The 14056-nt window shown below is 44.5% G+C and overlaps 1 protein-coding gene across 1 annotated transcript in view; it reads right to left on the reverse strand.

Moving 5' to 3' along the window:
* Positions 1 to 5839: 5839 nt before the first annotated feature.
* LOC147725393 (ADP-ribosyl cyclase/cyclic ADP-ribose hydrolase 1-like) overlaps positions 5840 to 14056 on the reverse strand; it is a 293519-nt gene continuing 285302 nt past the window's right edge. Inside the window, exon 9 of the mRNA XM_086964522.1 lies at positions 5840 to 6046. Coding sequence (XP_086820648.1) covers positions 5992 to 6046 — 55 coding nt within the window. The 3' untranslated portion in view covers positions 5840 to 5991. The remainder of the gene's footprint in view (positions 6047 to 14056) is intronic.

Here is a 14056-nt window from a genome sequence, read left to right on the forward strand (position 1 = left end):
CCTGTCTGCTTCTGGGAAGACTCTAACCACCATGATTTATTTTTGTCCCCCTTAGCCTCCCAGAGTTTCTATTTTTATTTTTACATGTGTCCATCAGGAGTTTTTAATGCTGTCAGGGGGCTAGGTGTTCCTTGGCGATGACGCCATTTTTCCCTCATCACTTGTGAGGCCTAGTCACCCCCTTGAAACCTTAGGGATCTCCAGAGACCTAAAATGGTGTCCACCAACTGCCATAACGGACACTACTGGAGGACAGGTCCATAGGGTAACATTAGGGAACTTTCTGGAATCAACTAGAGACTTCTGCAGGACTCAGGCCACCCTATATAAGGCCAGTGACCAGCAGCCATTTTGTGCTGACCCCAGAGTTGAGGAGTGAGGCAGTGGTGAGAGGAGGTGGACACACTGAGAGCAGCTAGTTTGTCACTGAGGCTGACAGTTACTTCAGAGGATTGTTCCCCCTTCAGCCTCTGACCGATCCCTCTCTCAAGACAACAACTACTGACAAAGAAATCGAGCTACTGGAGGAAGAAGACCCTTCTATCTCAGAGCCCCAGTAAAACCACTCAGAAACCCTTAATTGGGGGTATTCTTGACTGTCCATACCCAGCGCTGTGCTCACCGGTGTTGTGGAGCAGCTGTAGTGAAGGTGGGCGTCTGTGGCATCTTAGCGCCCTGAAGAGCGAGGGCGCCGGGGGTGCACATCCTTCCTGATAAGCCAGCGTGGGAAGTGACTGAAAAGAAGCAGCGGCGCCGCTCTGATCGGCGTCGGGACCCCGGGGGCACCGGCCGCGTCAAACGAAGAGGTAGGCGCTTCCGCGCATGACCGGCAACTAAACGCTTTTTGTGAGGCAGGAGGGGCCTAGGTTCGAGCAGGCCCAGGAGAACAGCGTCTATCCCGAGAGACGAGGTTCGCACAGGCGCCGAGGAGCAGCGCGACGTGGGAGGCGGAGTGCAGAAGAGCATCGCGCATGCCCGGTGAGGTGTTGAAGTTTCTCAGAGGAAGCTGAGGAGAACCGGCGGAAGACGGGACAGCCTCACACCGGTGGAGCGAGGAGTGAAGGCGCCGATCGGCAGCGAGGCTCCCCACCGCCCAGCGTTGGAAAGCGGAGGCGCATCTGACGAAAGGAAGCGCACACAGCCCCTTCACGCCCCAGTCACCAGAGTCAGTGCAACGCGCTAATTACCAACTCGGTCCCTTCGGCCCAGCGCTGCACAGTGGGAGCGCGCCTGGATCGAATAAGTTCAACAAGCCCCACAAGTAAGCTGGGTAGTGGGGGAGCGGGAGGCGGCAGTGTTGAATGCCGAAGAGCAAGACAGTGGGGCTATAACCCCAACAATTAACTGAACAGTTGGAAAGCCTAATTCGAGGAAAAGCGAGCTAGTGAACTGGCTAATAAAGAATAACACCTATCCAATAACTGGCTCAGAAAAGAGAGGTGAAAGCTGTGAAGGAAACCACAGGGTTCCTGGGTAAAAGCCTTTACAGAGTTTTGGTAGCAGAGGGAGTAGATCCTCTACCAGATAGGTGTGTCTGTAAACCAGCTAGATGGGAGCCGTGCTAATGTTATTGTATCTTCCCTTTTAGTTATATAACTGGTGGGTTATGCAGTGAAGAACTACAACCAGGTCATTCTGTGAGTTGAGCAGTGCTTAAGAGCTGTGGGGTAATGTACCTGCTAATGAGTCTTTAAAACATATATTGCACTGTCAGGCTGCATTTTCCTTTATGTAAAGTTCTAGTGAAGTGTATTGTGTTCTGAATAACTCTAAACCTTAAATGTACCTTTGATTCTCAAATTCTGAACAGGAAAAATATTGAAGTGTGATTTGTACTTCATGTAAAAGGTGTAACTTGATTGTCTTTTATCCCTGACTAAAAAGCATAACAGAAAAACATATTATTTTTATAAAAGGTAACGGTATTTTTCCAAACAGAGGTGTTGTGTCTTTATTTTAGTGGTTCATCACTGTGTTACTGTGGGTGAGACTTGTAAGTACTTAGCCAACGCCTTGAGTTAGCTGTAGACCACTACTGTGCCAAGCTACCATATGTAGGCTTGGGTAATCTAAGTCCAACAGTCACACATAGGAAACAAAGAGGAGGTGGACAGCCCCCTCTATCTTAATCAGCCCTTCTATTGCCCCTGGTACCCTCCCATACGACCTTCAGCAGCCACGGAGGGCTGAACGTAGCTTACTGTGCATCAGTGTTAGGTGTGCTCATTTAAAAAAAAAATGCAACAGTAGTGACTGTTGACCGCCCTTCCCTTAAGCCAGGTGAGACCCTACCTACGTCAGAGACTGCCATGTCAGTGCACCATTTGTGTTCAGTCCCGTGCAGGATACTGTAACTCCAGTGAACGTTTGCATTGCTTACATTTTGTAGAAGTGCTTGCTTTTGCGTGTATAGTTAATTATGCCAAAAAAACTGGTTGAGCTCTCTGTTTTCTGAGGGTAGACGAACAATTGTAATCAAGTTTTTATTTTAAACAGGCAAAAGTTGACATGTTTTGGTACAGGAGGCTTTTCTTTAAGAGCTATCGAAGCATTCTCTCGAGGCACTGCTTTATACAGATGACAGAACAGCAGCAAAAGGAACAAACATTGGCATAGCCAATTGGTCTCCTCTTTGGGACCTTGTAAGTGATTAGCCATGCAACAGTTGATGTTGTTGCACCATGGATATTGTTTTGCATAACTAAATAACTAAATACTTATAAGGGCCCAAAAGCGAGACCTTTTGATATTCCAATTCTTGTTTAATACATGGCACCCTACTCTCTGGGCAGTGTAGGGACTACCCTTAGGTAGTAAAAGGAAGGTTTAGTCTGGCAAAATGTTGACTTTGCCAGACCAAAACTGCAGTTTAAAACTGCACACACATGCTGCAATGGCAGGCCTGACATATGTTTGAAATGGCTACTTAATTGGTTTGCACAATCAGTACTGCAGGCCCACTGGTAGCATTTCATTTAGAGTCCCTAAGTACATGTAGTGCCACTTTACTAGGGACTTATAAGTAGATTAAATATGCCAACTGGGTGTAAGCCAATGTTACCTTGTTTTAGGGAGTGAGCACACGCACTTTAGCACTGGTCAGCAGTGGTAAAGCGCACAAAGTCCTATGGCCAACAAAATGAGATTTGAAAAACTGGAGGAGTAAGGGAAAATGTTTGGGGGAAGACCACCCGAAGGCTGACAGATCTAACAATCCATATCCCAGAATGTTTCACAGTGGTTACTGCGTACATGTAGTTGGACAGTTATTTTTTCTAGGAGTCAGCACTGGCGAAAACACTTGTGTACTTTCCAGCAAACCCTGGAAAAAAACTATTTATATTTTGTTTGTCATTCTTGCTGAAATAACTGTTTGTTTATAGCTATGCATAACCCTAATGATAGGTTCACCACTAGTCTTCTTTTGTTGTGCTCACATGTTTTGATGATTGCAAGCATATGCTCTCAATGTTTGTGAACACTCCAAACAGAAAAAAAGTATCCACAAAGAATGTTGCCACTTTAGTGCTAGGCAGCAACTAAGCTATGCGGTGGCGGCTATCTCTATCTACAAATAAACATAGCCAAGTTTACCTATAAAGTGTAGCATATTTTATATATTTCTCAAATAAATGCATAGTTGAAAAATACCTCACAGTGTGCTGAAATTAATTAAACTAATCACAACTTCTAAATAATGGCTGCAATGTACTTTGGAAGTGATGGGGCTTAAATTACTGGTTCGTATTGCACAGAATGAGTAAAGTGAACAAACTAGACTGAAGGAATTCTTCTTCCCTGTCCCCTATTGTCATTTTTAGGCATGACATTAGCTGAGACCATTTGATTTTTACTAAAATTCTGTGTATAATACACTTATTTTGAAGAACTTTCAGACAGTTTTTGTTTGGTGTGTTGTGTTATTCACATCTAACTTCCTTCAACTACAGTATGTATCATGGGGCATAGGGTCCACCCATTTCAGTCACTGGCCAACTTTACATTCAGTGACTGCATTTTGTTTTTTCGCAAGAAGCACACCACAAACAAGGTAGTTCCCTTCAGTGCCATTGTTTTTGTTTTTAATTTAATTATAACTTTAGTGTTGCCTTTGTGTTGAGAGACTTATGTGTAAGTTTCAGCCATTGGCAGACTTGATCCGAGAGGCGCTCAAGTTGAAGGGATATACATAGCAAGTGGTCATTAGGACACGAATTGACTACATACGAACGATATACTATGTGCACCAGGTCGGCAGTTCTGTCCCTCAGGAACTAGATACCCTGCAGATCTATGGAGATGCATCGGGCCCTAAGTGAACTGGGAGACATCCCCATCCGTCTAACTAATGGGTACCTTGTCCCTTCCCTCGTTAACTCCCACTTGTACGTGGCTGATGATTATTTTAAATACTTCGGCTGCAAATTAAGAGATGTCATCATAGAACCTGGGAGTGCCCACCCCCTCCTTGTAAATCTGAACTTGCACTTTAGATCCTTGGTCGCTTTACCACACAGTTGGCGCCCAGCACTGATTGGATATATGGAGACAGGGGGATCAACCATATAGGCTGGAACTTGATCTGACAGACAGATTTAATCTTTATCTTTTTTAGTACAGTTAGACAGACTCCCACGCACTGTCAGATGTCACACGATGGCAGCTGCTTTGCTGACATGCAGTGCTCAGGCACATCCATTGCTACGGCCCGCCCACTGCCACGACCACTCTCTGGCAGGGAACATGCCTCAGCTAGACAGCAACATCGGCTGGTTTCTGCACACATTAGTTGGTCGGAATCTCGAGCCTTGGTGACGTATGGTGTTTTGATCACATCAGGTCCTTTGAAGATTTTACAACAGAAAGCAAGGGGTGGATCAAGGAGTATACATGTACTTCTTCAGAACTTCACATAGGAATATCTGCAGTTACAGGAAATTGGGGTGCTTATCACCAAGCACCCCAATTCAGATTCTGGCCATCTTAAATTCTTTTGTCCGTGAAGTACGGCAAAGCCAGTACGTGTACAACCACATATTAAAGGTGAGGCCTGTTGGATTTGCCAATGGTTGTTGTGCTCTGAAAGATATTTAATAAAGACCTAGGGGCAGATTTATGATAACTGGCGCATCCCCAGGGATGCGTCAGTTATTTTGCGCCGCTGCTCCGCCACCCATGGTGCGCCGCATTTACAATGCGGCGCACCATGGGGCAAAAACGGCACAGATGCGTGACGCATCTGTGCCGTAAAGGTGGCGCATTGCTGGAGTTGCGTCACAAGCGGGACGCAGCTCTAGCAAGGCTCGGGGGTGCCCCATCTTTATAATGCTGCGTCAAGACCTACGCCTGCTTCAAGCAGGCGCAGGGTTTTGACGCAGCATAGGCCTGAAAGTGACTGAGTGAAATCTTATAGATTTCACTCAGCCACTTTTGCGAGGCGCACCTGCCCCGGAACGCCCACCCTGCGCCGGAACGCCCACAAGTGGAGCAGGGCTTTACAACGTGACGCATCTGCCTAGATGCGTCCCGTTGCAAATGGGTCATAGGGATGCACCACGTTTACTCCGCAGTTGCGTGACGCAAACGTGGTGCATTCCCAACATAAATCTGCCCCCTAGATCTTTGGACGATGTATTTATAACAGCCTTTTAAAGTTTAAACTAGCGAAAAATGTACAACTGTACGAAAAAATAGATGTTAAAGTGTTGAGTGTCACAAAAGTTTCATTTTCGTTTACCAGCTGCAAGCAACAATGAAAATGAAGGCTTTAATACAACAACACGAATGCCTAATACCTGTACATTTGCGTAAGGTGTTACAAAATATAAACTATACAACATTATAAGTAAGACTTGGAAACGTGTTTTATTGTAAATCAAAAAGCTGTGCCCTCCGCCACCTTCCAAGTGTTTCCCTTTACAGTACACAGCAGCTTCCCCATCTGAAATGTCTTCATGTGCTGAAGTTTGAATACGTTTTCTTTATCTGGTGTCAGACTTCCAGACACTTGCCAGGGTTGCTCACACATTGCAAAATATGTGCTGGCCTGTAAGAAAACACGAAAAACCAAAATTAGGTCAAACATATTCTTGGTGGGCATAAAATCATCTAACTTTCTAAAGACTCTGCTTTCACTCCTAGGGCAGCAGCAGATCATGAGTACATATTTTGAAGGGTAACATGCGTCTATTCGAAGTCCTGATCTAGTCCTATAACGTAGTATATATTGACAAACTCAAAGAGAGATTCTATCTCTTAGAAATTACTGCCTCCTCCATTAGGACGGAGAAGCATCGCCCCCTGCTGAGAGCACAGTAAACATGAAAAATAAAATGGTAAGAAAATAATTTTATTACCATTTTATGTTGTATCCTGCCAACAAAGTCTAAGAGCAGGTGCAGGGCCCTTACTGGTGACGGACAGCAGCAGGGAGGAGGAGTTGTGCGGGCCGTGGCCAAAATGGCGACCGGAGTGGTTGCATAGACGCGAGCTCCGTCTTGCGCCACTTTTATCCTGGGATTTAGCCGGTATCCTGCACCCCGTCGCACAGCTACTGACTCTCACTGGGCTACTGGATTGCCTGAAACCCTCGAAGATAGCGATGCCCGAGAGTGCAAGACAACTACGATGCTGGAGACAGAAAGCTGCAGAAGGAGATTCAGGGGCCGCACTGGGCATGCTACCAGAAACCCAGACATCCTGAGGTGGTCCTGGACTGCTGAGAGACTTGAATTGCTGGGATCCCTGTGAGATTGAATTGATGGGCTGAACTGGCTGCACCTTCCTACCCCTGGTCTGAAGCATGATGCAGCTTCTAGGGAGGTGGGATCTGTCCTTAAATGTGGAGGGGAGATCGAGAAAGAACAATATTCATGTGGTAGACCTACCCGAGAAGGTTGGAGGCCCAAGCATGTGCCTGTATCTAGAACAAAGGCTGACTCATGCAGTCCTGGGAGGCAGGATCTCCACGTTCTTTTTAGTGGAGCGGGTTCATCGAGGACCAGCACGACTACCGTCGCCATGGGCGCCTCCAAATCCGGTGGTGGCACGCCTGCTTAATTACTGCTCCAATCGTAAATACTGCTCTCACCCTTTCTGGGACCAGGACACATAGGAGTGGACACAGGTAGTGGCTGCATTGGTCCGAATGGGGTCTCCAAGCATGGGGGCAGTGCCGGAGTCACTGGCACAGCAGACTCTCTGTCCATGAAGAGTTCCCTGCTGAAGTACTTATCAGATGCAATGCAGGGTGGACCTATGGTTACGCCAATAGGTGCTGATTACATTGGCTGACTCTCTTAAATCCATATCCTTTTTCCAATTTTTTCCGAGAGTCCACAGGTCTGGTTCTGCTTTTCAATAGGGCTTCCTACTTGAAGGAGGGTGGCCGGGTATTGTCCTGGGGTATGAGCATGTCTATGATTGTACTTTGATAAACCAAGAAAAATACCAATATTGCCACCTTATTTGAATACTGGATCTCGGGTGATCTCTCGAATGACTGAATTAAGCAGTAATTCTCAATGAACCATGTTTCAAAATGAATTGATTTTGTTTTATTTTTTACTTAAATGCATGTATCAGTTCAATATGCAATTTTTTGTTTTTTTGATTCAAGGAACAGTTTCTTTAGTTCCACAATGAGCACAGATTTGAAACAAATAACAATACGTAAAAACAATAATTAGACAGCAAAATCACAACTAACACTCATCATTCATACCACACAAAACAATCAAGATATAATACAATTATTTACAATCTATACAATGTCACAATTGAAATACAGACACAGCATTGGAAATCAGTAAGTACACAATGTAATTATTTCCTGAAATGATCAAAAATTCCTAATGCTGAATAGAAGAGGTCTACGCGTTTCGATAACCCCTGGTTATGGGGAAATCTCATCAGGACCGTGTGCCTGTGAATGGAGAACGAGATTCGATCAGAAGGGGGGGACAAAACCAACTTCTTCACAACACTACAGTGGGAGAAGAGAAAACTAATCATACCTCTAAGTAGCTGGCTTTGCTTTTGTGGTTATCACTGTTGGTAAAAAATGAGGTGGATTTTAAACCTCTAAAGTGAAAGTGCCAGAGAGGCAATTATTCAATCTCAAAAAGAACATTCACTCGTGTCTACTTACATCGTGTTACGCCTACTGCGGCTGTTTGTTGAACTTGAAAAAAGGGTTGGGTTGATGCGGGTAGCTGAGGGGTAGAGGAAATGGTTTTTAAACTTTTTGGAGGGGGCAACTCGGTTTCTTTTGTTATTGTTGTACATAAGGAGACTTACTGTTATTTATTAAGCGCAGGGAGTTCACATGTATCCCAGTTTTTGTTGAGCTAGTCAATAGCGTGCTCCAGTTTTCCTGCAAGTAAAAACGGAGCAGGTATCAGGTATCCGGATAAATAAAAAAGATCGCCTAACTTGCGGTGGTTAACTGGCTTGTGTAAGCGTTTTACCTGAAAGCGTCGTGTCCGCTGTCTTACTCGGGGGGTCTGCGCTCATCGATCTCTGTTCAGTTAGTCCAGTGACCGGCACCTTCCAGTCGGTAGCTTGGCTCTCGCGTTTGGTTAGGTTTAAACTCACTTCCTGGTTACCCGGGGATTCTGGGGATTGTAGTTCCTTCGCCCGTTGCCATGGAGACGGGCTGCGTTTGGAGTATAGAGTATCGTAGGTCTCGGTCTCTTTGGGAAACAGCACGCTGAATCTCAGTTCTTTCATTATCATCAGCCTATTGAAGGCGGTAGAGCTCGGAGAGTTCATTAAGACCGTTTATAGCAGAGTTGAATTTAACTATCAGCATTGCTTCCGTGTGTGATAGTTTCTCTTCAATGTCACCACCTCTGGGGTCTTTCTCAATTTTAGCAATTACTGTCCATCTTAGCTCGTCAACGGTATGTTTGTGATTGATCCAATGGTTAACCAGTGGGGCCGTTAGAACATTCTTTTTAATGCGTGATTTGTGCTGGGTAATGCGACATCTCACCTCTTGACTTGTTTTGCCGATGTAAATTTTATCACAGGGGCATTTGATACCATATACGACGAACTTGGATTTACAATTTGTAAATTTGTCATGTTTCCACGATATCTGTTTGTGCTGGAACAGATTTCCTTCCTCAGTACTGGCACAGCAGATACAAGAGCCACATCTATGGTGGCCTTGGATCGGTGGTAATCCAAGCATGGTACTGATTGTTGGTATGCTCGGTTTGACTGCCGCTCGAACTAGGTGGTTGGCTACGCTTTGGTCCTTTTTGAAGGCAAATAATGGTTTATCTTTAAGTGTCTCATCGATGTTTTCCACTAGATGCCAATTTTGTAAAATTGTTTTTTTGAAATCATTTGAGTTTGGGCAAAATGTAGATACACAAACCATCCTATTTTGGGGTGGTTTAACCTTATTTGTTAAAAGTGTGTCTCGGGGGATCCACCATACTCTTTTCATTGTTCTTCGGAGAAGTTTTATGGGGTAGCCTCTTTGGGAAAGTTTTTCAGTCAAGTTGGCAGCATGTAGCATATATGCATCCTTGAAAAAGCAATTTCTCTTGATCCGCAGGTATTGGGAAAAAGGAAGATTCTCTTTTAGATTCCGTGGGTGACTGCTGTTAAAGTGCAGTGCCTTGTTTCTGTCCGTCAATTTTTTGTACAGTGTTGTGACCAGGCCATCGTCTGTCGGGTACACTTCGACATCGAGGAATGCCATTTTAATTTTAGAATAGTTGATGGTGAATTTGATTTCCTCCGTTCTCGCATTTAACCAGTGGTGAAATTCTTTCAGTTCTTCTTCCGTCCCTTTCCATGTCATAAAAACATCGTCGATATATCGACTCCAACTTGTGATCTTTTCTATGAATGGGTTCGACTGGTACACAAACTTTTCTTCAAATAACGCCATAAAAAGTATGGCTAGCTCCGGTGCAAAGGGGCAACCCATGGCTACCCCGCTTATTTGAAAAAAGAAGTCTCCGTTGAAGTTAAAGAAGTTCTTCTTTAATGCCAGTGTGGCTAATTGCAGAATGAATTCCGTTGGTACTCTGGTAGGTCTTGGTCGTTGATCTAGAAAAAACTGTATTGCATCCAGTCCATCACTCTGGGGGATCTGGGTATACAGTGAGCATACATCCATCGTGACTAGGAAGTCCTCATTTTGGTTGAATGGGATAGTTGGTAATTTGTTCATAAAATCAGTTGTATCTCTTAGAAAAGATTTAACTTCTGTCATAAAAGGTTTCAGAAAAAAGTCTACAAACTTAGACACTGGTTCGAATAGTGACTCGCATCCCGAGACTATCGGTCTGCCGGGGGGATTTTGTTCATCTTTGTGAATCTTGGGCAAGACGTAAAACAAAGGTATTCGTGGGGTGTTGCATTTCAGGTATTCGAATTCTTTTTTGCCAATTATGCCCTCTGCTAAACCTTTTTCTAGAATTGGGTTGAGTTGTTGTTGTAATTCAGCGGTTGGATTGTGATTTATTTTCCTGTAGCATTTGACATTATCCAGTTGGCTCATTACTTCTTTTTTGTAGTTTTCAGTGTCCCAAATTACAATGGCGCCACCCTTGTCCGCCTGTTTTATTACGATTGAAGTGTCTTTTTTGAGATTTTCCAAGGCACGTTTTTCATCATATGTGATATTAAATTTGGTCCAATTTTTTCTTTCTTCCATTTTACTTAATGCTGATATAATGGTTTTTTCAAAAATGACTGTTTCTTTTGCAATTTTGTTTGTTGGTGGGCAAAATTTTGATTTTCTCTTCAGTCCGGTAACCTCTAATGGTTCATTTACTGGTGTTTGGGCGAAAAAAGATTTTAATTTGATTTTGCGGCAAAATTCCAGGGCCTCCATTTTTAGTTTAACAAAGTTGGTGTGTCTCCTAGGGACAAAGGAAAGACCTTTCTCTAGTATGCTTCTCTCTGATGATGTGAGAATTTTGTTTGACAGGTTAAAGATCGGGGAAACTACCAGTTCTTGTAGTTCCGTCTCCGTGTCGACATTTCCCATGGCTGGTTGTACCGTGGGCGCGCTCGGTTTTCCGGTTGGCCTCTTCCTAAAAAAGGACCTGCAGAGGGTCCTGGTTGTTGCTGGAAGGCTCCTCGTTTGTTCCCGCCTCTCCTTTGGTTGTAGCCGTCACTGTCACTATTGCTTGATGCCGATGAGGTGTCTGAGAAGGAAATAAACTTATTGCTTGAACGTCCTTGATATTCTCCTAAGTATCTTCTTGACTCTACTCTGGAGTAAAAATCCGTTTGTAGGTAGGGATATGTTCTTTCGAAGTTAAAGTTTTTCTTATCTTTTTGGAACTGATTTTCTTTTTGATTAATTGTATAATCCTTAAATTCTAGAATATCCTTTTCAACTTTTTCCAATAATGTTTTCGCGTCCGCGATGAGTGGGTTAGTTTGTATCTCACTTTCCAGCGTTTTGATCTCTTCTAACTGTTGCAACGAGATTCTTTGTGCCGTCTCAACCGTTAAGACCATGAGGTCTCGGCTGCACTTGGTCTCTATAAAGCTGTATCCTTTCTTGTAGATAGGGTCATCGGTGAATATCACGGGGATATTTTTAATCTGTAGTCCTCCTGGTATTGTGCCAGCTCGCAGATGCTGGAGGAGATAATGACCATGTAGGTCTGTGCGAATTTGTTTCTTTTTAAGTCTCAAAAGTTTCTCTGTCTCGTTTTGGTTTTTAGCGGTTGTGCTTAATGTAGCTGAAGCGAAGGGAGGGGGTTTTGCCAGAAGGTTTTTTATGTGTTCCTCATTATAGGCAAATGTTTGATCTTCAGACATACTGTGCAAAGTATCACTTATAACTCAAACTAATAATCACTCAAAACTAAACTCAAACCAACATGCAACAAAACTGAGCTTTGGTCAGAAAAAAGTCAGTGCCTCCAATAGGGGTCTAAGAAGGACCTCGCAGAACAGCTTCTGCAAACGTATTAACACCGTGTACAGGGTCTGGGCTGACTGGCAATAAGGACAAGCCTCACCAGAACAATGATAAACCAAGAAAAATACCAATATTGCCACCTTATTTGAATACTGGATCTCGGGTGATCTCTCGAATGACTGAATTAAGCAGTAATTCTCAATGAACCATGTTTCAAAATGAATTGATTTTGTTTTATTTTTTACTTAAATGCATGTATCAGTTCAATATGCAATTTTTTGTTTTTTTGATTCAAGGAACAGTTTCTTTAGTTCCACAATGAGCACAGATTTGAAACAAATAACAATACGTAAAAACAATAATTAGACAGCAAAATCACAACTAACACTCATCATTCATACCACACAAAACAATCAAGATATAATACAATTATTTACAATCTATACAATGTCACAATTGAAATACAGACACAGCATTGGAAATCAGTAAGTACACAATGTAATTATTTCCTGAAATGATCAAAAATTCCTAATGCTGAATAGAAGAGGTCTACGCGTTTCGATAACCCCTGGTTATGGGGAAATCTCATCAGGACCGTGTGCCTGTGAATGGAGAACGAGATTCGATCAGAAGGGGGGGACAAAACCAACTTCTTCACAACACTACAGTGGGAGAAGAGAAAACTAATCATACCTCTAAGTAGCTGGCTTTGCTTTTGTGGTTATCACTGTTGGTAAAAAATGAGGTGGATTTTAAACCTCTAAAGTGAAAGTGCCAGAGAGGCAATTATTCAATCTCAAAAAGAACATTCACTCGTGTCTACTTACATCGTGTTACGCCTACTGCGGCTGTTTGTTGAACTTGAAAAAAGGGTTGGGTTGATGCGGGTAGCTATCCCCACTCCAATGAGTGCAACAATAGGGAAAGAGTTGGATAGCATAGGTGTAAAATTACGATTCCCACTCCAGTGAGTGCAACAGTAGGGAAAGCGCTGGATAGCGTAGGGGGAAAAATTACTATTCCCACTGCAGAGAGTGCAACAGTAGGGAAAGAGTTGGATAGCGTAGGGGTAAAAATTACTATTCCCACTCCAGAGAGTGCAACAGTGGGCAAAGCTTTGGATAGCGGGTGGGTAAAAACTACTATTCCCACTCAGTGAGTGCAACAGTAGGGAAAGCGTTGGATAGCGGGAGGGTCAAAATTACTATTCCCACTGTAGTGAGTGCAACAGTAGGGCAAGCGATGGATAGCGGGAGGGTAAAAATTACTATCAACAGCAGAATCCACTCCGGCTCACCGTCAGACCCATTTCTGCATCACGTCTTCAACAAAGCAAGCAGCTCCATCGCACCCCACCTACGCAACGTCATCAATCTCTCCCTTGAAACTGCGACCTTCCCAGAGAGCTGGAAACACGCCGAGATCAACGCCCTACTCAAAAAACCCAAGACAGACCCAAGAGACCTCAAGAACTTCCAACCCATCTCTCTGCTCCCCTTCACGGCCAAGGTCATCTAGAAAATAGTTAACAGACAGCTAACCCGACACCTCGAAGAGAACAGAATTCTGGACCCTTCCTAGTCAGGGTTCCGCAGCAACCACAGCACCAAGACTGTACTCATCGCCACCACCAACGACATCAGGACCCTGCTAGACAACGGCGAGACTGCAGCACTCATCCTCCGAGACCTCTCCGCCGCCTTCGACACCGTCTGTCACCGCACACTACACGCACGCCTCCACGCCGCAGGGATCTGAGACAAGGCTCTGGAATGGACCACCTCCTTCCTGTCCGGCAGAACCCAGAGCGTCCGCCTCCCCCCGTTCCGTTCCGAAGCCTCCAAGATCATCTGCGGCGTACCTCAAGGATCATCCCTCAGCGCAACACTGTTCAACATTTACATGGCCCCGCTCGCACACGTCGCCCGACAGCATGACCTCAACATAAAAGACCTACACCAATGACACTCAACTGATCCACTCCCTCACCAAGGACCCCATCACCGCCAAAGGCAACCTCCATGAAGGAATGAAGGCCGTTGCCAACTGGATGAAGATCAGCCGTCTGAACTCTGACAAGATGGAGGTCCTCATCCTCGGCTCCAACACATCAGCCTTGGACGACTCCTGATGGCCAAAGGCACTAGGGGCAGC

Source organism: Lissotriton vulgaris, chromosome 3_2 (genome assembly GCF_964263255.1).
Source record: "Lissotriton vulgaris chromosome 3_2, aLisVul1.2, whole genome shotgun sequence".
Classification (NCBI taxonomy): Eukaryota; Metazoa; Chordata; class Amphibia; order Caudata; family Salamandridae; genus Lissotriton; species Lissotriton vulgaris.